General features: G+C 42.2%; 1 protein-coding gene across 2 annotated transcripts in view; it reads right to left on the minus strand.

Moving 5' to 3' along the window:
* SEPTIN4 (septin 4) overlaps positions 1-27,465 on the minus strand; it is a 133,029-nt gene that overhangs the window by 18,177 nt on the left and 87,387 nt on the right. For both annotated transcript variants that reach the window (XM_075335370.1, XM_075335369.1), the window contains exons 5-10: positions 26,600-26,723; positions 26,299-26,433; positions 22,916-23,033; positions 12,772-12,873; positions 8,227-8,323; positions 3,111-3,273 (exon numbers count right to left, since the gene is read on the minus strand). In XM_075335370.1, the coding sequence (XP_075191485.1) occupies positions 3,111-3,273; positions 8,227-8,323; positions 12,772-12,873; positions 22,916-23,033; positions 26,299-26,433; positions 26,600-26,723 (739 nt within the window). The remainder of the gene's footprint in view (positions 1-3,110; positions 3,274-8,226; positions 8,324-12,771; positions 12,874-22,915; positions 23,034-26,298; positions 26,434-26,599; positions 26,724-27,465) is intronic.

Here is a 27,465-nt window from a genome sequence, read left to right on the forward strand (position 1 = left end):
GACAGAAACACAGAAAATGTCAGGTGCCAAAGCCCAATAGGCAAAAGCCCTGGTGGAACGGAGTAGAGAAAAGTAAAGAAAAGTACAGCAGTTTGAAAAGTTTTGCAACGTTCAAGTTTAAGCACGTGCCCACATGAACTTGTGTGAGAAACCCTTTTGCACTTTAACCCATGAACCTTAAGGCTATGAACTGGCTATAGCCACAAACTCTCGCAGTGTTTATAGTTACCCCAGAGGTACAACCACTACCAGGGAGCACGCCTGTTTATGGGGCCTGGCTCTCCACCACAAAGAGGGTACCTGGTCAGCACCAACTGTGGAGGCCGCCTCTACATCCTGCCAGAAGAGGCTGAAGGCGCGGCTCCACCAGGCCAGGTATACCCTGAGACCACCCGACCATGAAAGCCGCCTCTACATCCTGCCAGAAGTGGCTGAAGGCGCGGCCAACGGGAGAGGCAGATTGGAGGAAAGGTCTGGGGAAACGGATGGCCCAGACCTGGTTACCAAAAGAAACCGGTGACCTGCCGCCTGAGAGGGTTTAGGGTGGGTTAACGGACTTGTGGGTGGAGGGTGGTGATGTATGGTACCTGGTGGTTTTAAAATGTTTTACTGTTTTACGCATTTTAAAATGTTGTCTTGCAGCCCGAGGACGTGCTGGTGATAACTAAGGGGGAATGTGGCGCCCCTGACCTGGTCAGGCACCACTGAGTACTGCACCCATGCTGGGGACAGTACAAAACAGGTAATCCAGAAGGCTGACCGAGGTGTGACTACACAGGCGCATAGTGATCAGGTCTCACACATTTACCTTTGAGAGGACCCCTGGGGATCCCAGGAGGGGGCGAAGCCTCCATCTCCACTCAAGGGGTGTGGTAGAGAGCCTGGTTGCTAGGTGACGTAGGCAAGAACAGGAGAGGAGGGAAGGGTGAGCCGAAAGCAGTTGAGTGGTGAAGTTCAGGGAGAGCAGAAGCAGACCCTGTAGCTCTACACAATTCTGACAACGTACGCGCAGTGACTACCGACGGGGGAGAACGGTCACCTGGTAGTGCTGCCCGAAATCCACCCACAGCTAAAGAGAGAGCAACGGAGTGGAAAGTAAGGAGACTGTCAGGGAGATACCAGGCCCAAACGGGTAGCAGGTCCCAGTGCAGGGATAGATCCACCTGTCCTTTGCCAAACCTGCATGAGGGGGCACTTTACACCCCCAAGACAACACCACAGAGTCCGCAGCCACGTAGCAAAGTGAGGGCCCATAGCTCACAGGAGGCAAGCAGCCGGAGTGACCTGGTCCAGGCTACAAGCAAACGGGCCAAAAAGAAGGGGAGAGAGGCACCAGCAACTTCCCTGGGCGACCCCAGCAGGGCTTCAAGCAGGGGTTACCCCAAAACACAACGGGCTAAGGAAGGCGAGTTGGTAGTCATCCTCACAAGTCAGCCTGAAGGACACCTGGTTCCAGCCTGGTTTATCCCAGCTACGCCCGGGTTACTCACCCTGCCACCATCAGTGAGTAAAACCCCTGAAAGACATCCTGCTTGTGCGTGTGAGTCATTCTGCGACTTGTAGTTCCACACACCTACACGGGACCCTGGGGCATGCCTCACTCTCAGGAGGCTATTACAACTGACTGCACCCACTATCAGCCCCAGGCACCCCTAACCTGCAGTGGCGGTCTCCACTGACCGCAATTCTGAGAGTGGCGTCACGACAATCAAAATAGAGGATTTCCTACCCTTGACAAGATCCAGCCGCGTGGAGTCCCTGAAGGTAATGCACAGCTGCACCGACACCGAGCCTCGGGGCCCCACACACACGTTGCTTAATTTTTAAGTTGCAGATTTAAAATCTTCCGCAAAATGCATTTAAAAACGCTTCAAAACTGTGTCAAAATTGCAGAGAAAATGTGCCTATTTTCAGCAGAATGTTTCCAGCCATGAGATGTAGAAATGGTGCAGACATTTCTGCACCAAATACCTAATGTATGCACATACCCTTACACTCACCGTCCTGGGGCAGGCTTTATACGCTGACAACCAAAACTGTAACAATGTTTTGAACTTTGACTTTCAGGCTCCATTTCTCACCATCCACTTCAGATTTGAGTGTGAAACTACCTTCATTTTACTCATTTTACAGACAATCATCCTGGCTATCTCATGCATAAATTTGATTTCCAACTATTTAGCATATGATTAGTTATGCAGCCTGTTATTCAAAAGTTCACAACATTGTTACCCTTTTGCTCCTCCTGGTGGCTGTGATGTGTATTGCAGTCTGTCAAGAGTTTTTATAGCGTGTGACTTTATTGATTTTCCATTAGTTTTGGGAGAAATTGGAGTGCTTAACCAAACTGGAGCAAGAAGAGTGGACACATCTGTTTATTGTATACCACCACTCACTGAGGATTTAAATAACAGTATTACCTGTAGACATAGCCCAACATCACTGTGGCAGCATATGTAGATCTATGTACATATGGCGTATACACATATGTATATATGTATATATATATATCTTCAATACCATCACAACCATATCACCTTCTGTAGATATTATAAAAACCCATCCGGTAACTTTTATCTAAGGCCCCTTTCACACATCAGTTTTTTGCTATCAGTCACAATCCGTTTTCTTGACGGATTTGGCTACAGTGATGCAATAGATCCGTTTTTTCGACGGATCCGACTAGCTGGGGACTAAGTAATAAATTGGAGCATGCTCAGTTCAAAAAAATGGAATCCGTTGCTGGATTTCGTCATTTGACGGATCCTGCGTCCATAGGCTTCCATTCTACCAAACAATGGATGTCGACGGATCCGTCGCTGTCTGTTTTTTCGACGTACACAAAAAATGTTTCTTTGACAGATGAAACGTGAGGCTATCCGTTGCAATACATCGCTAATACAAGACAATGAGAAAAAAATGGATCCAGCGGCATCAATCGCCGGATCCGATTTTTTCAAAATTCGGCGGATTGTGACTGATGGCAAAAAACAGATGTGTGAAAGGGGCCTAATTTTTCACTTATGCCTTCATTCCTGCAGCGAGGGATCAGGCACATGTACATAATACTTATTTGCAGTGGACCTGTCTGTGGGGTTACATGCACTTACTTGCGATTCCGTTCTCTCACTACCCGTTGTGTCAAGCTCTGGATGCACTGCGCCCGGTAGTTTTCATAGTGAGTTTCTCTTGTCACATCTTTAAGGTCCTGCATGTGAGTACGGATCAGCATTGTGCGCAGCTTCACAAAGTCACAGTGCTGCTCATTTTCCACTAGGACAAAATTAATGAGTGTTAGAATATTATTATTATTATTATTATTATTATTAATATTTATTTATAGAGCACCATTGATTCCATGGTGCTGTACATGAGAAGGGGTTACATACAGAATACATATACAAGTTACAATAGACAGACTGGTACAGAGGGAAGAGGACCCTGCCCTTGCGGGCTTACATTCTATAGGATATTGGGGGGGGGGACAGTAGCTGGGGTGTTGGTGGAGCAGTAGCTCCAGCACGGTGGTGAGGCGGTGGGGTAATTAGAGATTATAGGCATTTCTGAACGGATGAGTATTCAAGTTCCGTTTGAAGCTTATAAAGGTACCATAATCTGATGTGTTGAGGCAGCAAATTCCAGGAGACAGGGGATGCTCGAGAGAACTCTTGGAGGCGGTTGCATTGGGAGCAAATGAGAGAGGAGGAGAGAAGGAGTTCTTGAGAGGATCGGAGATTACGTGTTGGAGTGTAGAGGGAGATTAGTTCGGAGATATACTGTATGGAGGAGACAGATTATGGACAGCTTTGTACAGTAGGTCAGTGTTAGTAGTTTGAATTGGATACGGTGCAGGATTGGCAGCCAATGGAGGGATATGCAGAGGGGAAAAGTGGGGTGGTATTGAGGAGAGAGGTGGATGGACTGGAGAGGTGGGAGAGTGTCACCAGGGAGGCTACAGAGGAGGATGTTGCAGTAATCAGAGCGGGAGATAATGAGGGCATGCACTAGCATTTTTGTAGATTGAGATTTGAGAAAAGGACGGATTATGGAAATATCTTTGAGTTGAAGACGGCAGGAGGTGGTGAGGGATTGGATGTATGGTATGAAGGACAAGGCAGAGTCGAAGGTCACTCCGAGGCAGTGCATTTTAGGTACTGGGGAGAGCGTGATGTTATTTATTGTAATTGATAGATCAAGTAGGGAATGTAGGTGAGATGGAGGAAATATGTTTAGTTCAGTTTTGGCCACATTGAGCTTTAGGAAGTGAAAGGAAAAGAAGGAGGATATGGCCAGTATACAGGTGTTACTGGAAGCCATGGGACTTTATGAGTTGTTCCAGGCCAAATGTATAAATGGAGAAGAGTAAGGGTCACAGGACTGAGCCTTGAGGGGAACTCAGAGAGAGGGCGGGATAAAGAGGATGTATGGGTGTGGGAGACACTAAAAGTGCAGTTGGAAAGCTATGAAGAGATCCAGGAGAGGGCAAGGTCTCTGACACAAAGGGAAGAGAGGATCTGTAATAGGAGGGAGTGGGCTGAGGACAAGTCTAGAAGAGGAATATGGAGAACTGTCCGTTAGATTTGGCAGTAAGTCATTTGTAATTTTAGTCAGGGCAGTTTCAGTAGAGTGATGTGGACAGAAGCCAGATTGCAGGTTGTCAAAGAGAGAGTAAAGGCGGCTTTGCACCTTGCAACATCGCACGTGCGATGTCGGTGGGGTTAAATCAAAAGTGACGCACATCCGGCGTCACTTTCGACATCGTTGTGTGTAAATCCTAGATGATACGATTAACCAGTGCAAAAGCGTCGTTATCGTATCATCGGTGCAGGCTCCGACTTTTTCATAATTACATTGCCGCGACAGGTATGATGTTGTTCCTCGTTCCTGCGGCACCATATATTGCTGTGTGTAAAGCCGCAGGAGCGAGGAACATCTCCTTACCTGCCGCCAGCGGTTATACGGAAGGAAGAAGGTGGGCGGGATGTTTACATCCTGCTCATCTCCACCCCTCAGCCGCTATTGGCCGCCTGCCGTGTGACGTCGCTATGACGTCGCATGACCCGCCCCTTTAGGAAGGAGGCGGGTCGCCGGCCAGAGCGACGGTCGCAGGGCAGGTAAGTGCGTGTGAAGCTGGATAATGTTCGCTACGCCAGCTATCACAAGATATCGTACCTGCGACGGGGGCGGGGACTATCGCGTGCGACATCGCATCGGCTTGCGATGTCGCAACGTGCAAAGCCCGCCTTAGATGAAAGGTGGGAGGAAAGTTGAGCATGGACGAGTTGATCGAAGAGTTTTGAACAGAACGGGGATATTTGGGGGCTTACAGAACAGACCATATTGCTTAGAAAAGTAGAGAATAAGACAGTTATCAAATCTTACTCTCATAACTGAACATTAATGTAATTGAATAACAAAATCTTTCATTGGCTCCCATTTATCACAGCGCCATTAGTAGAGTTGATCAAACCTGCCAAAATCCGGGACTGGCAGATCACTGTCGAACTGAAAAAAAAGTCTGTATCCGCTCCGGATTCCGGTGCCCATATAAGTCTATGGGGACCAGAATCCAGAGATTAAAAACGTTTGTATAGGGAATAGGGGGGTAGGAGCGTGCGCGGTGTACTCACCTGAGACTGTGTCATGGCATCAAACTCCTTCCGGGTCACGCTTTTCCCTTCCGGAGGCTACAATTCAATATTCATTGTTTTGCCCGCCCACCAGCGCGTGTAATTGGTTGCAGTTAGACGCACCCCCACTCTGAGTGTCAGCATGTCAGCTGACTGCAACCAATCACAGGCGGCAGGACAGCCGGTGGTCAGGGACAGCAGTGCAAGTGTGTTTTCAGAAACACATGTTAATTTAAAGAGTATGAAGTTCAGGGCGCCCTTACATGGAAACAATCCGGGCGGCAGCATGCTGTACACAGGACACAGGCCATCCTAACCCCTGGTGGATTGTTTCCTAGTAAAGGCGCTCTGAACTTCAACAGAACCTAGGAATCATAATTGTACGATTCCTGGATTCCTGAGCCATATATACAGTATGTATACATAGGATTTAGCATATGGGCATCCTCAACATAGTTCAGCATGGACCCTGATATCATTTAGACTTTACTTTAGAACACATCTTGACATACTGTCTCAGATTTTGAAATAATTAGGGGACAGAATAATGTATAAATCATGTGAAGCATATATCCAGATTCACACGGAGTGAGTTACACCATCTGTACCATAGGGTCCTGACATTCATCCGATATTGAGCTGCCTATACAGTACTCCATCTTGATTGATGCAACTTGATACCTCTGCAGCAAGCCCGTTTCTGTGGAGTCCACCCAAGTGCCATTTCTCTGTTCTTAATAGACACTATTCACACAGGCCATCCAGATATATACCTCGATAAAGGCCATAAAAGGCTGAAACGTTGGTTTCTGGACATCTGTAAAAAATGTTTTTCTTCACCCTTTACATGATTTGCTTGAAAATAAAAAGTGGACTTTCATTATAAAAAACTTTTTCTGGACTCTTTCTAATTTCTTGATGGTGTGCCGGAATTATTCTAGTTATTATTTCAGAAACACATGCATGTTCCTGTCACAGTGTGCGCATTTTTTTTTTGTATTTAAATAAATAATTAAAAAAAAGCTGACGTGCAGTCCCCCCTAATTTTGATACCCGGCCAAGATAAAGCTGGCTGGGGGCTGGTATTCTCAGCCTGCAGCCTCCTGGTATTGCTGCATCTATTAAGGGGGCTTTACACGGTAGCGATATCGGTAACGATATCGCTATCGTGCTTACCCGCCCCCATCGTTTGTGTGACACGGGCATATCGCTTATCGCTGCCCGTCACGCACAAAATCGAGCTCCCCCATCACATGGCTTACCTGCCCTGCGACGTCGCTATGGCCGGCGATCCGCCTCCTTTCTAAGGGGGCGGGTTGTGCGGCGTCACAGCAACGTCACACGGCAGCCGTCCAATAGAAGCGGAGGGGCGGAGATGAGCGGGACGTAAACATCCCGCCTACCTCCTTCCTTCCGCATTGCCGGTGGAGGCAGGTAAGGAGATGTTCCTCGCTCCTGCAGTGTCACACATAGCGACGTGTGCTGCCGCAGGAATGAGGAACAACATTGCTAATGAGAGGTGAACGATTTTTGATTTTAGGACGACCTCTCCACGGCAAACGATTTTTGCCACTTTTGCAATCGTTTTAGGTCGCACATAAGTGTCACACGCTGCGATAACGTTAATGACGCCGGATGTGCATCATCAACGACGTGACCCTAACGATAAAACATTAACGGTATCGTAGTGTGTAAAGCCCCCTTTAGATGTGACAATCCTGGTGCTTTACCGACTTTTCCCGTTGGCCTAGAGCGGTGTCAATCAAGGTAATAGGCGGTTAATAGCAGCGCACAACTGCTACTAAACCCTAGGTTAGTGATAGCACAGGCGTCTATGAGATACCTCCACACGAGGTCCCACGCCGCTTCAGCTTTGCACGGCAGGGAGATACTGTCACAGGCTGATGGCGCATCTGCCTGCAACCAATCACAGATGAGAAGACGACCGGTTGGGTGGGGAAAACAAGGAAAGCTGTGTGTATACGATGCACAGTCCAGGAAGTGAATGCGCGACCCGGAAGCAGTGTGCCGCCATGACAAGTCTTGGTAAGTATGAAACGCTATTTTTTTCTGTTTTTCTTTATTTTCAGTCAATTATTATCCCAAGTGCCGGATCCAGATCGTGCACCCGGAATCCCGGGTCCGGCACCTGGGCATCTTTGAAAACACGCGGATCCAGACTTTTACAGTCCGGATCCGCTCAGCCCAAGTTATTAGCTGTTTGGACATGGCATCCACCTATGGTAGTGCCATAGGCAGCCACCTACCCTACATAACCTCAATCTATCCATTCCAGGTGCCTCTGTGTAGCATTATCCTTGTTGCTTGTGTGTGAAAGGAAAACACTCAAGCAATTGGAAATTGGATGGAATCTTCCAAGAAAAAATAGGGCAACTTTCCTTATAGCTTTTCTTTGAGGAAAATATCACTACTTTCTACTGAAAGCATACAATTCTGCATTTGGCTTAAATTATATGATGCTCACATGGCCTGTTCATAAAGTTATGTGAGTAAAGTCTTAATTGTGGTATTGCTTTCTTACTACTGAAAAATTGTCAATCCACTTGAGTTCAGAAGACCCAATGATGTCCCTTACCCTCCACAACTCCCCACGGATACAGACGGCCCCTGACACGTTTTCCATTTTTCTCTACAACCGTATTGGAGCCAATTACAGCAAAAGGGATACATTTCTGGAATGAAAATACAGATATATTTAGTTATTTATTGAATCCATATGGTACACTTTAAACTTTTATGTTCTTTGGCTAAGGTCATATCCAGGAAAAACTGCACTTTACTGATCAACTAAATTCATGGAAGCTTTACTTGCAATCATGTTTCAAAAGCCCACCAATTTTCAACCAAAAACCTGAGAAAAGGGTGGAATTAAATTAAAGGTGTCTGTATACTAAAATATAACTTGATATACAGTTAGGTCCAGAAATATTTGGACAGTGACACAATTTTCGCGAGTTGGGCTCTGCATGCCACCACATTGGATTTGAAATGAAACCTCTACAACAGGATTCAAGTGCAGATTGTAACGTTAAATTTGAAGGTTTGAACAAAAATATCTGATAGAAATTGTAGGAATTGTACACATTTCTTTACAAACACTCCACATTTTAGGAGGTCAAAAGTAATTGGACAAATAAACCAAACCCAAACAAAATATTTTTATTTTCAATATTTTGTTGCGAATCCTTTGGAGGCAATCACTGCCTTAAGTCTGGAACCCATGGACATCACCAAACGCTGGGTTTCCTCCTTCTTAATGCTTTGCCAGGCCTTTACAGCCGCAGCCTTCAGGTCTTGCTTGTTTGTGGGTCTTTCCGTCTTAAGTCTGGATTTGAGCAAGTGAAATGCATGCTCAATTGGGTTAAGATCTGGTGATTGACTTGGCCATTGCAGAATGTTCCACTTTTTTGCACTCATGAACTCCTGGGTAGCTTTGGCTGTATGCTTGGGGTCATTGTCCATCTGTACTATGAAGCGCCGTCCGATCAACTTTGCGGCATTTGGCTGAATCTGGGCTGAAAGTATATCCCGGTACACTTCAGAATTCATCCGGCTACTCTTGTCTGCTGTTATGTCATCAATAAACACAAGTGACCCAGTGCCATTGAAAGCCATGCATGCCCATGCCATCACGTTGCCTCCAACATGTTTACAGAGGATGTGGTGTGCCTTGGATCATGTGCCGTTCCCTTTCTTCTCCAAACTTTTTTCTTCCCATCATTCTGGTACAGATTGATCTTTGTCTCATCTGTCCATAGAATACTTTTCCAGAACTGAGCTGGCTTCATGAGGTGTTTTTCAGCAAATTTAACTCTGGCCTGTCTATTTTTGGAATTGATGAATGGTTTGCATCTAGATGTGAACCCTTTGTATTTACTTTCATGGAGTCTTCTCTTTACTGTTGACTTAGAGACAGATACACCTACTTCACTGAGAGTGTTCTGGACTTTAGTTGATGTTGTGAACGGGTTCTTCTTCACCAAAGAAAGTATGCGGCGATCATCCACCACTGTTGTCATCCGTGGACGCCCAGGCCTTTTTGAGTTCCCAAGCTCACCAGTCAATTCCTTTTTTCTCAGAATGTACCCGACTGTTGATTTTGCTACTCCAAGCATGTCTGCTATCTCTCTGATGGATTTTTTCTTTTTTTTCAGCCTCAGGATGTTCTGCTTCACCTCAATTGAGAGTTCCTTAGACCGCATGTTGTCTGGTCACAGCAACAGCTTCCAAATGAAAAACCACACACCTGTAATCAACCCCAGACCTTTTAACTACTTCATTGATTACAGGTTAACGAGGGAGACGCCTTCAGAGTTAATTGCAGCCCTTAGAGTCCCTTGTCCAATTACTTTTGGTCCCTTGAAAAAGAGGAGGCTATGCATTACAGAGCTATGATTCCTAAACCCTTTCTCCGATTTGGATGTGAAAACTCTCATATTGCAGCTGGGAGTGTGCACTTTCAGCCCATATTATATATATAATTGTATTTCTGAACATGTTTTTGTAAACAGCTAAAATAACAAAACTTGTGTCACTGTCCAAATATTTCTGGACCTAACTGTATATCCATCACCCAAACTCAAAAATAAATATGGTTATAAGAAGGTTGGTTGTGATAACCCTGTTGTTTGGGGGAGACCATATTTCATTGTGCGTATCTAGGCGATAGAAGGGAAAATTGGTTCTGAGATTCAAATAATTAAAATTTTGTATTCTGACGATTACATTTAGGACCATTACTATACCTATACATACATTGGATTCTAACATTTATATTTTGGACCATTACATAGTCTGATATATATATCTATACATATTTTTGATACAATTATGTTTTTTTTTCTATGGGTGAATTATTTTAATATATAATAATAAAAAAAAAATTTTATATTTGGGGTACATTTTATATAATTTCTAAATTGACCCCATCCATTATCTGTTTTGTAAAAACACGAGCATAACAACTAGCTCTAATATCATATACATATACACAGGAATGCTCCTTATCTTATTGTTGATTTCCAATCATTCTTTATCTATGTTTTTTTAGTAAGATTCAGATACAGGAGTATAACTAGAGTTCTATGGGCTCCAAGCCATATTTTTGACCTGCCCCATGCTTTTCAAGAGTTTATTGCATGGATACCAGCCTCCAACAGTGTTATTATGGTTTACAGTATCTGGGAGCCAGATGAAGATAAATGCAAGGGTTGTGCACTTGAGACAAAGTGGTAACAATGTCTCTGAATACTTTTCCCTCCAGGCCTGATCATACAGTACACACATGGCAAAATTGTTTGTACTCTTCTTTTAAAGTAAAAAAAAGAAAAAAACACAATGGTCACTGAAATTAAATTGACAAAAGTAATTTTTAATTAAATCTACTAAATATCAACTAATGAGATTCAGACGTTCCTTCTAAATTGTGGTTCAAAAGAAGAATAAAAAAAAAATTAAAAACTAATGAAAATTGACTGGACAAAAATGATGGTTCCCCAGAAAAGATTGAAAATAATTTGACCATAGGAACATGTTAAGGTGTGTCTTGTAATTAGCATCTCATGTGTCTACAAACCTATAATCAGTCAAACCGTGTATTTACAGGGCGAAAAGTAGTCATTGTGCTGTTTGGTATCATGGTATATAGCCCACTGAACATGGACCATAGAAAGCTAAGGACAGAATTGTCAAGAGATTAGAAAGAAAATTATAGATAAACATGTTAAAGGCAAAGGCTACAAAATAATCTCCAAACAGCTTGATGTTCCTGTTACTATAGTTGCACATATTATACAGAAGTTTTACATGTATGGGACTGTAGCCAACCTTCCTGAACATGGTTACCGAGGGAAACTTTTTGACAAATTAAACAGACGGATAAAACGAATGTTAACCAAAGAGCACAGAACAACTTCCAAGGAGATTAGAGATGATCTTCAAGGCCAAGGGATATCAGTGCCATCCGTCGCTGACTTTGCAAAATGGATTTCAAGTAAAACGATCAAAGAGTAAACTACTCTTGAAAGCAAGTCATAAAAAACAGAGACTGTAATTTGCTGAAATACATTTTGACAAGCCACAAAACTTGTGGGAGAATGTCTTTTGGATAGTGGAGACAAAGCTGGAGCTTTTAGGCAAGTCACATTGGCTCTATATTCATAGACTCAAAAATGAAACTAACAAAGAAAAGAACACTGTACCTCTGTAGCACACAGGGTGTCTTGAATCTGAGCAAGGTACAATGAAATCTCAAGACAATTAATTTGTTCTGGAGTGAAATGAACTGCTCAGTGCCAGAAAGCTTGATAAGAGTCGTAAGTCATGGGTCCTCCAACAGGATAATGATCCAAAACACACAGCTCAAAACATCCAAGAATATTTAAAGGCAGAACAGTGGAACATTCTTAAGTGGCCTCTATTTGCCTTTATTTAAATCCTATTGAACATCTGTAGAAGGAGCTGAAACCTATAGTTTGGAGAAGGCACCTTCACACTGGAGTAGTCTGTTCATGAAAAGAGGGCCAAAATACCTGTCGACTGGTGAAGAAGTCTAAATGAGACTTACACAAATTGTATGTTTACAGTGATTACTTCAAAAAGTAGTGCAAAAATATAAATTTAAGGGTAAAATCATTTTTGTCCAGGCCAATTTCATTAGCTTTTTAATTACGGTAATTATTTTTTCTGTACAACTAAAATTCAAAAGCAACATCTGATCTTCATTAGTTGATATTCAGTAAATTTAGATGTACATTTACTTTTGGCAGTTTCAAGTTATTTTAGTGACTATTGTGGGTTTTTCTTACTGTAACATAGAGGTCTCCAAAAAGTTGTGTTAGATTTTGAAAGACTACTAAAGTTTAGTGATTAGAAAACAACCGTGTAAATTGAAAGCTTCTCAGTTTTTATGGTTCAGGTATGAAAATTAACTGTAGGTAAATGTGCACCTTGGATAAACTAGGATATGTTTTTAAGAATAATCAAAATTACAAACTGATTAGTCTCATAACGTTGCTCTATTGGGAATGGAGCTTTGTTTGTTTCTGCTAGAAAGCTCCAAAAATTCCAATTTTCAGCCTTTTTTGTGGCAAGAATTGAAATTAAAAGTTATTTGTGCTACCTTTAGTTCCATATCTTGAATCTTAAAATCTTCATCTTGATCAGAGTCACATTCTGGAAACTGATAGATTCGAATCCCATACTGATCCAGTTCTTCACGGATCTATGAGAAAAAAGGCTGCATTAAAGTCAAATGTTAAGGAAATGAAATTTTTTATTGTAGTAAAGTCTCTTTAATAAAAATATTTTAAATTACCGCTCAAGTAAAAAAAGAATTGACATGGTTTAAATTGAAAGAAGCCATGGAAAACAAGCAAGTATGGCGAGAACTGACCTAGAGTATCCAAAGACAGACACAACTGAATGGATGGAATGAGAAATAAGAGGGAGACCATGTGGGTCTATGGGGCCGCTAGAGAGAGAACGCGGACCAAGATGAGTGCATACTTTATTTTAATAGTTGTCGAAAACCTTTCCAGGGATGATCAATGTGCGGAATTCAGCCTAAGATCATGGAAAACAGAAGCTGTGAGAGAAAACAAATACCAAGTCTTGTTTCATGTATTTCTGGGTGTCGTAGTGTTAAGCAGCGCCAGAAGGAGACTTCTCTACATGGCGCCCGCATCTCTATATATGTATACACTTGATTTTCATAGTAACAGTGATTTACCAGCACTATGTGTAGCTATTTCACTATAAATAAATGGACTTTATGTTTATTGGTTTATACATAGAATTAAGCTGCATTATTGCCTTGCCATGTAAACGGGCTGCAATCCCCAATGAATGAGCAAAACACTTCAATTTTATTAAATCATGTTTTGAACAGCACAAAAGATGAGCGCTCTAGGTGAGGCATCTTCCTATGTAAACAGGACACACACTGTTGAGAACCATGGACACCTATGTGCACTGAACGGTATACTATAGATCACTTAGTGCTAGTGATGGGCGAATTTTAACTATTCGTGTTCGGATTATTCACAATGAATCCCAAAGTATTCATCACGAATAACAAACTTAATGCAAGTCAATGGGGAACCCAAGCATTTTTCTGGGATATGTTCATGGAAAATGCTTTTGTTTCCCCATTGACTTGCATTAGGTTCATTATTCGTGACAAATACCGAAATAGCACTTTGGAATTCATTATAAATAATCCAAACACGAATAGTTACTATTCGCTCATCACTACTTAGGGTGCCTAATTTAGTTTGGTCTGCCTTTGTAAACTGGCTATTACCCGACTGCCCATCGGTAAAAGTTTACCGATCAGCGGTTTTATCTTGCCACCAGTCGACCGTTACATAGGGTAGCATGCCGGTTAGGATCAGATCAGTGTTTGTTGTCTGAGAGAAAAAATTGCATAGAAGTCCAAGAAATCTGCCTAAGGTTTGGCTTAGATGATATCATGAAATTACAATTGCAATATTAAAGAGAAGCATTGATATGTGCCTTGTATAATTGGGATGGAAGTGTTAAATATATTTCTGAATGTTCGATGTTTGATTTACCACCTGACTTTTAAGCTATATCATTGAGAGAATCTGCAGCTGCATCTCCCTCAGGCCCTCCTTTCTGTCCACACACTTTTTTTTTTTTATATTAAAGATGGTTACTGAACATGTGGATGATAAAAAAAAGACTGCTGCAAGGGAAGGAAGACCACACTTCATTCTAATATTCAATCTTTTTTCTTGCACCATTGTACAGCCAAGACCCCTAATGAATAAATGATGTCATGTCTATAAATATATTTCTTGTGCACACATGCAGAGAATGGCAAGTCTGTAACTTTATCTAAGATAATGAGATATAAATGTCAGGGAAGTCAGCCCCTACCAGGCACTACTGATATCTTATCATCAGTGCAGGAACTGGAACATGATGATCAACAGTGAGAAAGTGACTACCAAGTATTTGTTCTATATTCCTTCAACTTCGCAGCATAGGAAAAATCCTGTTTGCTTGCAGTCATATTCTGTGTTATTTAATGGTAACTTTTTCTGTGGTCTTATATATGTCTTTTAGAAAATAGGTAAAGGAAATGTTGCATATATACTTTGCAAGACCAATGTTATAGTTCTGTATTGTTTCCAAGCTACCAAGAATATGCAGGCTAGTGGTGTGGTAGATGCAGCACTAGAGAGAAACAGGTCAGCATAAAAAGGATTCAACTGAAAAATCACAAATAAGAAGAATGAGAAAAGGCACTCACCAGGATGAAATACAAGGTCCTTTATTTCATAAAATCAAGAATAGGTAGGGAGAGGATTCGGAGGGCAAGGACGACGGCTGCCGTTTCGCACTTAGGGCTCGTGCGCATGTTGCGTCGTGTCAGTTATTGACAGCTCATGTGCGATTCAAATCGCTGCAGAAACACTGCATCATCGATGCAGTGTTTCTGCAGAAAATAAATGCCAATTTCATGCGCTTGGGATGCTGCCTCTCCCATAGACAGAGTGGGAGCTGCATCCAAAGCGCAAGGAAGAATTGACATTAAGGGTGAGTGCTTTCACCTGAAACGCATTGTGCTGGTCATGTCATTCTTTGTGTCTGCATGATAAAATAAAGACGTGATTTTTTTGCCTGAAGAGCTGGACATCCTCATCTTTTGCAAGAATTGACATGCTGCCTTTTATACGCAGTGATTTTGTCAGATTTTTGACACTCAAATAACTATGTTCAAAAAAGCAACGTGCGCACGGATTATGCACAATCTTCATAGATTGTGCTGGGGACGCAGGACACATGCGTTTACGCTGCAGTGCTAGACACAGCGTAAACGCATGAAATTCCGCAACATGCGCACAAGCTTTTAGAGCAGCGCTTCTATGGGTTTTTTGGTTCTTTTGCTGCTTTTAACTCTCGTTGGAGTCAGTGGGGCTGGACTGTCTACTCGCTGTGCTTTTGATTCAACTGAAAAATTCTTGCTTTGAATGTTTATTCAGTTCATCGACACTTGGGATCAGGAGGGAAAAACCTGCTCTTTAGGGCATATTGGATCGTGCATTATGGATGTATCTACAACTCATTCCTATTATCCTTTCCCAGTCCTTGATTGGACTTGATGGACTTGTGTGGGTGTTTTTCAGCCTTATTAGAATTTAGATCAAGACTATATTGGGTTAATTTGCCTGCATCAGGAGCGTTAATTTACCAAATTGTGATAATTTTATTTACCTATTAAAATGGGTACTGATTTGTATTAACAGAAATTCATTTGACCACCAGTCATTAATAAATTAATCCATCATCAACAAATATGTAATTTATTGTATTATTTTATTATTCAAAAATTGCTACAAAAATCCACACACAGATTAAAGCTGAGATACATAATAATATACCCCCACACTCATAAAACCAAGGCAATATGGCTCCACATGTTAGCACCATGTAAAAAAAATCATACACATCACAAATCCAAATCATTGTTATGTGTATGATTTTTTTACATGGTGCTAACACGTGGAGCTATTTTGCCTTGGTTTTATTAGTGTGGGGGTATTTTTTAATGTATCTCAGCTTTAATCTGTGTGGGGATTTTTGTAGCAATTTTTGAATAATTAAATAATTTACATATTTCTTGATGATGGATTAATTTATTAATGACTGGTGGTCAAATGCATTTCTCAGGATTTTTTGGGGGGGGATACCAGTACTAATAATGTCAATGTATACCTATGGGCAATATATTTTTTGGTTTAAATTAACTGATTTGCATTAGCCTGAAAAATGTGGGTATTTAACTCCTTCACAACCTGGCAATATTCTGTTGGTTTTTTTTGCTCTTTATTTTTTTCTAGAGTTGAGCGAGTACCTATGTCACGGGGTCCTTCTCTGATATCACACAATCAACAGAGCAAGAGATGATTGAACAATCCAAAGAATATTTATTCCATGCAATCCAGAATGTCCATCAAATAATCCACCACATGGAGGGTAAAGTAGAGGGTAAAGGGATAAATGTCTTGAGGATAAGTCGTCACAATCCTCCAGCAGTACTTTTCCAGGGAAATCGGGGCTTCTCAACCGCTCTCTTGGGTGCTGCCTGTAGCTGCAGCTTTTCCCCTAGATGATCAATCTTCCTGCTTGTCTCTTGTCCTTCCCAGCCAGACTGAATAATCCCCCAGGTAAGCCGATAGTTTAGGTGGATCCCAGGTCCCCATCCCCCAGAATTAGGGACAAAAGCCCAGCAGGGGGTGATTAGTCTTCAAACAGGACAATGTACACAGATTGGACAGAGCACCACGCCTAAAATACGAACCTACACAAAATTATACATAATCCCCCATATTCCACCATCACAACCTATCTATTCGTACTCGCTCATAACGAGTACTGTCTAATACTCGCATATTCATTCTGAATAGCATGTGCAATGCAGGTCAATGGGGAAAAACTTGCAGTGTAACAAGTAACCCGAATTCCACATTATTTGTTACTTGCACGAATAGTACGGCATTCAGATTACTCGTTACTTTGCGAGTTTTTCCCCATTGACTTGCATTACACATGCTATTCAGAATGAATACGTGAGTATTAGACAGTACTCGGTATGAGTATAGCGAGTATGAATAGTTAGCTACTCGCTCAACTCCAGTTTTTTCCTCTCCTTCATCCAAGAGCCATTTATTGTCGACATTGCCATATGGAGGATTTTTTTTGCAGGACAAGTTGTACTATTGAATGAGAATTCCAAAGTGATCGGCACTCCACTGTAGTGGTGTACAAGGAGCATATGGAGTGCAAAATCAGACACGTGCTGCGAAAAAGTTTAAGAGGAGCTAAAATGTTCTGCTGGATCGATGTGATATAATATAATAACGATATAAAGTTATGCCATCCTAAAATGCCAGGACTTCTCCGGGCAGCCATTGCAAAAGCAGAGGAAATACGTAGGGACAGCGCACATGTACTTAGGCAAGCACACTTACGTTCATGATCGGCTGTCCGACATACCTGACAGACACTCTCTACTGTAGCTGTCATGCTGGCAGGTATTGGTAGTGAACCGCTACTGCCAGGTACACTGATTTGCTGGTCTTATGCAGGCGGCCCTCTGCTGAAGTCACTCCTGCCCTTCCCGGCAGCTGGATTACACTGAACACTTAGGGGTACTTTGCACACTACGACATCGCAGCTGCGATGTCGGTGGGGTCAAATCAAAAGTGACGCACATCCGGCGTCGCTGTCGACATCGGAGTGTGTAAATCGTTTTTGATAACGAGCGCAAAAGCGTCGAAATCGTATCATCGGTGTAGTGTCGGTCATTTCCATAATTTTGGAAGGACCGATGTTACGATGTTGTTCCTCGTTCCTGCGGCAGCACACATGGCTGTGTGTGAAGCCGCAGGAACGATGAACATCGCCTTACCTGCGTCCCGGCTGCAATGAGGAAGGAAGGAGGTAGGCAGGATGTTTACATCTCGCTCATCTCCGCCCCTCTGCTTCTATTGGCCGCCTGCCGTGTGACGTCGCTGTGACGCCGCACAACCCGCCCCCTTAGGAAGGAGGCGGTTCGCCGGCCAGAGCGACGTCGCAGGGCAGGTAAGTGCATGTGAAGATGCCGCAGCGATAATGTTCGCTACTGCAGCTATCACAAGATATCGCAGCTGCGACGGGGGCGGGGACTATCGCGCTCAGCATCGCTACCATCGGCTTGCGATGTCGTAGTGTGCAAAGTAGCCCATACTCCCACTCCAGTTCTATTAATAAAATACAGAGGCAAAGTGCAGGTGACAGGCACCTTATTTACCTGTATATTCCATCTATCATACAATACTGAGTGTGTCCAGTACCATCCCCTGCACATTCAATAAAATGTCTCATGAGAACTGTGCACAGTAATAACCATATTGCTCAATACAGATTTTTATTATTATAGCGCCATCAATTCCATGGCGCTTTACATGTGAAAGGGGTGTACATAATAGGGACAAGTACAATAATCATAAACAATACAAGACACACACTGGTACAGGAGGATAGAGGTCCCTGCCCGCGAGGGCTCACAGTCTATAAGGGATAGGTGAGGATACAGTAGGGGAGGGTAGAGCTGATAGTGCGGCGCTGTAACAGACTGAGGGTTATGGCAAGTTGTAGGCTTGTCGGAAGAGGTGGGTCTTCAGGTTTCTTTTGAAGCTTGTCAAGGTAGGCGAGAGTCTGATGTGTTGAGGCAGAGCATTCCAGAGTATGGAGGAGGCACGGGAGAAATCTTGGATGCGATGGTGGGAAAAGGAGATGAGAGGGGAGTAGAAAAGGAGATCTTGTGAGGATCGAAGGTTACGTGCAGGTAAGTACCGGGAGACTAGGTCACAGATGTAGGGAGGAGACAAGTTGTGGATGGCTTTGTATGTCATGGTTAGTGTTTTGAACTAGAGAAATTGGGCAATGGGAAGCCAGTAAAGGGATTGGCAGAGAGGAGAGGTCGGGGAGTAGCGGGAGGACAGGTGGATTAGCCGGGCAGCATAGTTTAGAATAGATTGTAGGGGTGCGAGACTGTTAGAAGGGAGGCCACAGAGCAGGAGGTTGCAATAATCCAGGCGGGAGATAATAAGGGCATATACTAGGGTTTTTGCAGCTTCTTGGGAAAGGAAAGTACGAATCCGGGAAATATTTTTGAGTTGGACGCGGCAGGAGGTGAAGAGGGCTTGGATGTGTGGCTTGAAAGAGAGATCAGAGTCTAGGATTACTCCCAGGCAACGAGCACGTGGCACTGGGGAAAGTGAGCTGCCATTGACATTGATGGATATGTCAGGTGGGGGGTTGTGTGAGGAGGAGGAAAGACAATGAATTCTGTTTCGTCCATGTTCAGTTTTAGGAATCGAGCAGAGAAAAAAGATGAAATAGCAGACAGACATTGTGGGATTCTGGTTAGTAGGGAGGTGATGTCAGGTCCAGTGAGGTAGATTAGCGTATCATCAGCGTAGAGATGATACTGAAAGCCGTGGGACTCTATGAGCTGTCCCAGGCCGAACACAGATGGTGCTTAGCATTACCCATAGTGTACATGATCTGGTGCCCAATGAGGATTGTGTGCAGGATTAACCCTATGCTCGGTGGATATCACAATCATCTCTACACCGAATTCATTGCTTGATATAAATTGCGCAGAGTGCTAATATATGTAGTGTATAATATATAATAGCATACACTTCTGCGAACATAAATTCTTTTTGCAGGGGAATATGGAATTGTTTAGCCTAATGTCAAATACCCATCTTAGCTGGGCTATTTAGTGTACAGAGGGCTGTTCCCATGCGGACCTGGCTAGTGCAACTCCTACTACATAAATATACCACACTAACATATAGAATATAATGTTTATGGCAGTCAGGTTGATCGGCACAGTTTGAATCACACTGAGCACATTTTTTTTTTAGTTTACATGAGTGGTGCCCATCTGGACACTATAGGTGATAGTTATTCTTAATTAATAAAACTTAAATTTTAAAAAAAGATATTCCATGTTTGTTAGGCAGTGAAATATTCTTAAATCCCAGGAGTTTCATTCATCTGCATTAATATATTGTGAATTAGTGTTTGTCACACACAGTTAGGTCCAGAAATATTTGGACAGTGACACAATTTTCGCGAGTTGGGCTCTGCATGCCACCACATTGGATTTGAAATGAAACCTCTACAACAGAATTCAAGTGCAGATTGTAACGTTTAATTTGAAGGTTTGAACAAAAATATCTGATAGAAATTGTAGGAATTGTACACATTTCTTTACAAACACTCCACATTTTAGGAGGTCAAAAGTAATTGGACAAATAAACCAAACCCAAACAAAATATTTTTATTTTCAATATTTTGTTGCGAATCCTTTGGAGGCAATCACTGCCTTAAGTCTGGAACCCATGGACATCACCAAACGCTGGGTTTCCTCCTTCTTAATGCTTTGCCAGGCCTTTACAGCCGCAGCCTTCAGGTCTTGCTTGTTTGTGGGTCTTTCCGTCTTAAGTCTGGATTTGAGCAAGTGAAATGCATGCTCAATTGGGTTAAGATCTGGTGATTGACTTGGCCATTGCAGAATGTTCCACTTTTTTCCACTCATGAACTCCTGGGTAGCTTTGGCTGTATGCTTGGGGTCATTGTCCATCAGTACTATGAAGCGCCGTTCGTTCAACTTTGCGGCATTTGGCTGAATCTGGGCTGAAAGTATATCCCGGTACACTTCAGAATTCATCCGGCTACTCTTGTCTGCTGTTATGTCATCAATAAACACAAGTGACCCAGTGCCATTGAAAGCCATGCATGCCCATGCCATCACGTTGCCTCCACCATGTTTTACAGAGGTTGTGGTGTGCCTTGGATCATGTGCCGTTCCCTTTCTTCTCCAAACTTTTTTCTTCCCATCATTCTGGTACAGGTTGATCTTTGCCTCATCTGTCCATAGAATACTTTTCCAGAACTGAGCTGGCTTCATGAGGTGTTTTTCAGCAAATTTAACTCTGGCCTGTCTATTTTTGGAATTGATGAATGGTTTGCATCTAGATGTGAACCCTTTGTATTTACTTTCATGGAGTCTTCTCTTTACTGTTGACTTAGAGACAGATACACCTACTTCACTGAGAGTGTTCTGGACTTCAGTTGATGTTGTGAACGGGTTCTTCTTCACCAAAGAAAGTATGCGGCGATCATCCACCACTGTTGTCATCCGTGGACGCCCAGGCCTTTTTGAGTTCCCAAGCTCACCAGTCAATTCCTTTTTTCTCAGAATGTACCCGACTGTTGATTTTGCTACTCCAAGCATGTCTGCTATCTCTCTGATGGATTTTTTCTTTTTTTTCAGCCTCAGGATGTTCTGCTTCACCTCAATTGAGAGTTCCTTAGACCGCATGTTGTCTGGTCACAGCAACAGCTTCCAAATGCAAAACCACACACCTGTAATCAACCCCAGACCTTTTAACTACTTCATTGATTACAGGTTAACGAGGGAGACGCCTTCAGAGTTAATTGCAGCCCTTAGAGTCCCTTGTCCAATTACTTTTGGTCCCTTGAAAAAGAGGAGGCTATGCATTACAGAGCTATGATTCCTAAACCCTTTCTCCGATTTGGATGTAAAAACTCTCATATTGCAGCTGGGAGTGTGCACTTTCAGCCCATATTATATATATAATTGTATTTCTGAACATGTTTTTGTAAACAGCTAAAATAACAAAACTTCTGTCACTGTCCAAATATTTCTGGACCTAACTGTACTATTGGAGCATATCATCCATCTCCTTATTCCCTAATACCTGCCTTCACAAAGCAGAGGATCCTGTAATCTATATATATATATATATATATATATATATATATATATATATATATATATATATATATATATATATTAAGTAAGTGCCACAAAATCATGTCCACAATGCATTTTTTAAAACAAACATAAAGTGGAAAATCTGATTAATTTACAACCGCGACCAAAGAGTTTAACTTTTAACTCGTAATGTCTTGCTATTGCCCAAAAATGGCAACCCAATGAGACTTAGGGATACTTTGCACGCTGCGACATCGCTAGCCGATTGTAGCGATGCCGAGCGCAATAGTACCCGCCCCCGTCGCAGATGCGATCTCTTGTGATAGCTGCCGTAGAGAACATTATCGCTACGGCAGCTTCACAGGCACTTACCTTCCCTGCGACGTCGCTCTGGCCGGCGACCCGCCTCCTTCCTAAGGGGGCGGGTCGTGCGGCATCACAACGACGTCACACGGCAGGCGGCCAATAGAAGCGGAGGGGCGGAGATGAGCGGGACGTAAACATCCCGCCCACCTTCTTCCTTCCTCATTGCAGGAGGGACGCAGGTAAGGAGATGTTCATTATTCCTGCGGCTTCATACACAGCGATGTGTGCTGCCGCAGGAACGAGGAACAACATCGTACCTGTCGCTGCAGCGACATTATGGAAATGACAGACACTACACAGATCACCGATTGTTTATCGGTGCATCTAGGCTTTGCACGTTGCGATGTCGTTACTGGCGCCGGATGTGCGTCACTTTCGATTTGACCCCGAAGATATCGCAGTAGCGATGTCGCAACGTGCAAAGTACCCCTTAGCTTCTCATTGGATTCTCAGGCTAATTGGTTAGTCAACAGCTACGACAAGTTACATGAAGATGTGAATTGTACACATTCTTAAATTTCTGCATTTTGACTGACATACCCTACAACGTATGCAGGTGTTATCCACTCACCCTCTCCTTTTTTTGAGTTAGTTCTGTCGGTGTCAGACTATCGGCTTTTCCCAGAATTGGAACAATGTTCACTCTATCATGAAGAGCTCGTAGGAATTCGATGTCTAAAGGTCGCATTCTACAAAAACACAATAAAATGCACATCTCATAAGGCTGGGTTCACACGACTGTATTTTCTACATTCAAGAAAAATAGACCGATTATACCAATCAGACTCTTATCTAAGTTCAATCATAGTGGGATCCATTTTTCTCAGATGTGGAGAAGAATATAATATAAAAGTTTCTTCACTTTCTCAATTCTGTCAGTATATGAAAATTAAACCGCATCCAAATGTGGTTTATTTTTTTTCACAGACCCATAGATTTAAATGGCCGAGTGCCATTCCATTTTTGAAGGCAATTCGTGCATGCTATGACTTTTTTCTTCAAACCACTTGGTCCGAGGAACAAATTGGACATGTGCACTACGTCACTAAATAACGTTGGTCTAAGAGCAATCTGATGTTTTGTATGATAGCACCTGGACCAATAGTACGGTCATCTTTACAAGCCCTAATGTGAAGCACTCAATGATGTATGGAAAACAAAAATCTGAAATACAGTCATAAGCAAAAGTGATGGCACACTTGAAATTGAAGAAAATGAAGTATTTCTCTCAGAAAATTATTGCAATGACACATGTTGTTATACATGTTTATTTCCTTTGTGTGTATTGGAACAACACAAAAAAAAAACAAATCAAAAAAGATAAATTGGACATAATTTCACATAAAACCACCAAAATGGGCTTAAAGGCCCTGCCACACACAGAGATAAATCTTTGGCAGATCTGTGGTTGCAGTGAAATTGTGGACAATCAGTGCCAGGTTTGTGGCTGTGTACAAATGGAACAATATGTCCATGATTTCACTGCAACCACAGATCTGCCAAAGATTTATCTCTGTGTGTGACGGGGCCTTAACAAAAGTGTGTTGGCTCCCTCAACTTAATATTTGGTTGCATACCTTTTGGAATAAATAACTGTAATGAATTACTTCATATAACCATCGACAAGCTTCTTACACCTCTCAATTGGAATTTCGGACTCTTCTTTTGCAATCTGCTCCAGGTCTCTCATATTTGAAGGCGCCTTCTCCCAACAGCAATCCTAAGATCTCTCCATAGTTGTTCGATGGGATTTAGATTCAGAATCATTGCTGGTCACTTCAGAACTCTACAGCACTTAGTTTCCATCCATTTCTGGGGGCTTCTTGAAGTATGTATGGTGCCATTATTCTCCTGGAAGATGCATGACCTGGGACACAAACCCAGCTTTCTGACACTGGGCATTACATTGCAACCCAAAATCATTTGGTAATCTTCAGATTTTATGACGCCTTGCACCCAGTGCCAGAGGCAGCAAAACCACTCTAAAATATCTTTGAACTTCCATCATATTTGTCTTTAGGCACTGTGTTCTTTTCTTTGTAGGCCTCATTCCGATTTTGGTAAATTATAGAATGAAGTACTTTAACAAAAATTTCTATCTTAGTCTCATTTTTTTCCCAGAAGGATTTTGGTTTGCTCACATACATTTTAGCAAACTATAGTCTAGCATTTTATGTCTGTGTGTCAGCAATGGGGTCTTCCTGAGTAGCCTGCCACAGCGTTTCAATTAATTAAAATATCAATGGGTAGGTCATGCTGACATTAAATGCATCCTGAGCCTGCAGGAAAGCTTGATATTCTTTGGAATTTGATTGGGCTGCTTAACCACCATCCAGACTATTCTGTGTTGCAACTTCCATCAATTGTTTTCTGCTGTCCACATCCAGGGAGATTAGCTACAGTGCCATGGGTTGTAAACCTCTTCAATATATTGTGTACCATGGACAAAGGAACATCAAGATCTCTGGAGATAGATTTGTGACCTTGAGATTGTTGATACTTTTCAACATTTTTCGTTCTCAAATCCTTAGACAGTTCTCTTCTCCTCTTTCTGTTCTTCATGCTTAGTGTGCCACACATGGACACACAATGCAAAGATTGAGTCAACTTCTCCCCTTTTTATCTGGTTTCAGGTGTGATTTTCATATTGTCCACACCTGTTACTTGCCACAGGTGAGTAACAGGTATCACATGCTTGAAACAAAGTTGTTCATACTGTGAGACTCATGTGGGATTAGTGGATGAGGGCAGGTATATCTCACCCCGGTATCGGTCCTATGTGACTTAGCCTGGCCAGGATCACCTGGCTACTAATGGATTAATGGGAGGTGAAGGACGGAGGTAAAAGGAATCTGGGAAGTTGGGGGAGGGTCTCCATCTGGGAACACAGTAAGCCTGGCTGTGTAGGAGACACTTGTGAGGAGCAGTGCCTGATGTTTGTATGGTTTAGCTGGAAGGGAGAAGCCCTCCAGTTGGTAGTTAGGATAACACTGTGTATAGTTAGTGCCGGACAGGCAAGGATTTATTTTGTTGGTGTTTTTTTTTCTTTTTGTTTATGCTTCACTGCAATAAACCTGACCAAGCGTCAGTTACACCTTGAATTCGGCTGTCTGCCTGAGGTGAATACGTGCCCTTTGAACCCAGCAAAGGCGATCCCGGAGCGTGTTATCACAATACACAGTTTTGGAAAAGTGCCAACAAATTTGACCAGCCTATTTGGGGGGGGGGGTTTATGTGAAATTATATACAATTTGATGGAACCAACTCATTAAGACTGGCATGTCTATTTGTCCATATGAAATTGATCCAGTAAGCAAAAAACGGATTCTTTACAAATGAAATAAAAATGGATGGTTAAATAGCAATCAGTTATCGGATCCGTTTTCCATAAACAATGTTAAAGAAAACCGGATCCTGTAAAGATCATTTTTTTCAAAACGGACAGGAGCCCAAATTCCTACGAACTATTGTGAGAAGCTTGTGGAAGGATATCCAAAACGTTTGACCCAAGTCATAGAGTTTAAGGGCAATGGTACCAAATATTAATGAAATGTAGGTAAACTTTTGACTTTGTAGAAAGTAATAAAAATGCCTTAAAACATTCTCTCTCTCATTATTCTGGCATTTGGCAAATATAAATAATTTTGATTCCTAATTGCCCTAAAACGAGAAAGGTTTATTCTGATTTCATGTCAGATAGTGAGAAAAACCTGCAGATGTGTCTTTTTAGATAGTGGATGTAAAGTTCTGGTTTCAACTGCTTATATTTGCGGTTATGCAGCAAATAGTATGCTTTCCAAAATGAAAATGTCACATATCCTCACGTAATTTATGGAGCTTTCGAACCGTTTTACAGTATCTGGTGTCTCATAAAGGTGTGTAATATGTAGGTTAGTCTAGGTTATATATTTGGTTAATTATCCTAAAATATATTTATCCCAATTTCGCACATACCCATGTCCTAGAGGTGACAGGAAGTACAGACAGCAGTGTACACGCGTGTCCTGGAGATTCTTGCGGTTTAGGCCACTCTCATCTCTGAAGTACTGCTCAAATTGTTGATCGATGTAATCAGCCACCGGCTTCCAACTGTAGGGCACAAAAGCAGATGATTCCGTAAAGATGGAGCCATATGTCACTTTATGGTGTGCTTGAAAAGATTCAATCATACTGTATGACCTTTGTGAGAACTCAGATTCCCCATTCCCAGAGAACCCAATATTCAACATAAAAGTCACGTAAGGCACATACATACCACTCTTCATTATTTATGGCATCCCCATAGCCTGGTGTGTCTACAATTGTTAGGCGGAGTCTGACACCCTTCTCCTGAATATCCACTGTCTGCTTTACAATCTCTATAGTTTGTGTTACCCTCTCTATACATGAAAAGAAACACATGTAAGACATAATATAAGGAAGAAACAAAAAAAAAATCAACATCACTCTCAAAGTTTCTGATATTATATGCCAAGTACATTACTGTGAAAAAGGATCTGTATAATACAGAGATTAAAACAAGGAGGGAGAAAATGTTTAGGACTGCATGATTTAAATGAGTTTTTCCATGAACAAGGTTCATTTTAATCAATGAATCTTGGAATAAAAATAAGTTCCACAATTGGATGTGATCAATAAAAATGTTCCTGTGCTGAGATAATCTTATATATGTGTCCCTGCTGTGTGCTGTGTAATGGTTGTGTCTGACCGTACAGCGACATGGTCTGATCATACCATATCTCCTGGGCCGGGCAGGAAACAAAAGACATTACAGCAGGGGATGACAGCTTATTCTTTTTGTGAATATTTTACCTCAAAGAAAGAATTATTTGCCATGCCGTGTTGTAATGTCTATGTACTTTTTTTGTTTTCTCCACAGCCAAGAAGTTGTAGTATGATCAGGCCATGTCCCTGTACGGTCAGACACAGCCATTACACAGTACATAGCAGGGACACATATACAAGATTATCTTATCTCAGGAACTTTGTTTTAATATATCCAATAGTGGATTTTTTTTCCTTAGGATGTGTTGATTAAAATGAACTTTTCTTCTTGGGAACACTCCTTTAAAGTCTAACTACGCTTGCACAATGGGCGATAAATGACTCCTGACCAACAAC

Source organism: Anomaloglossus baeobatrachus, chromosome 2 (genome assembly GCF_048569485.1).
Source record: "Anomaloglossus baeobatrachus isolate aAnoBae1 chromosome 2, aAnoBae1.hap1, whole genome shotgun sequence".
Classification (NCBI taxonomy): domain Eukaryota; kingdom Metazoa; phylum Chordata; class Amphibia; order Anura; family Aromobatidae; genus Anomaloglossus; species Anomaloglossus baeobatrachus.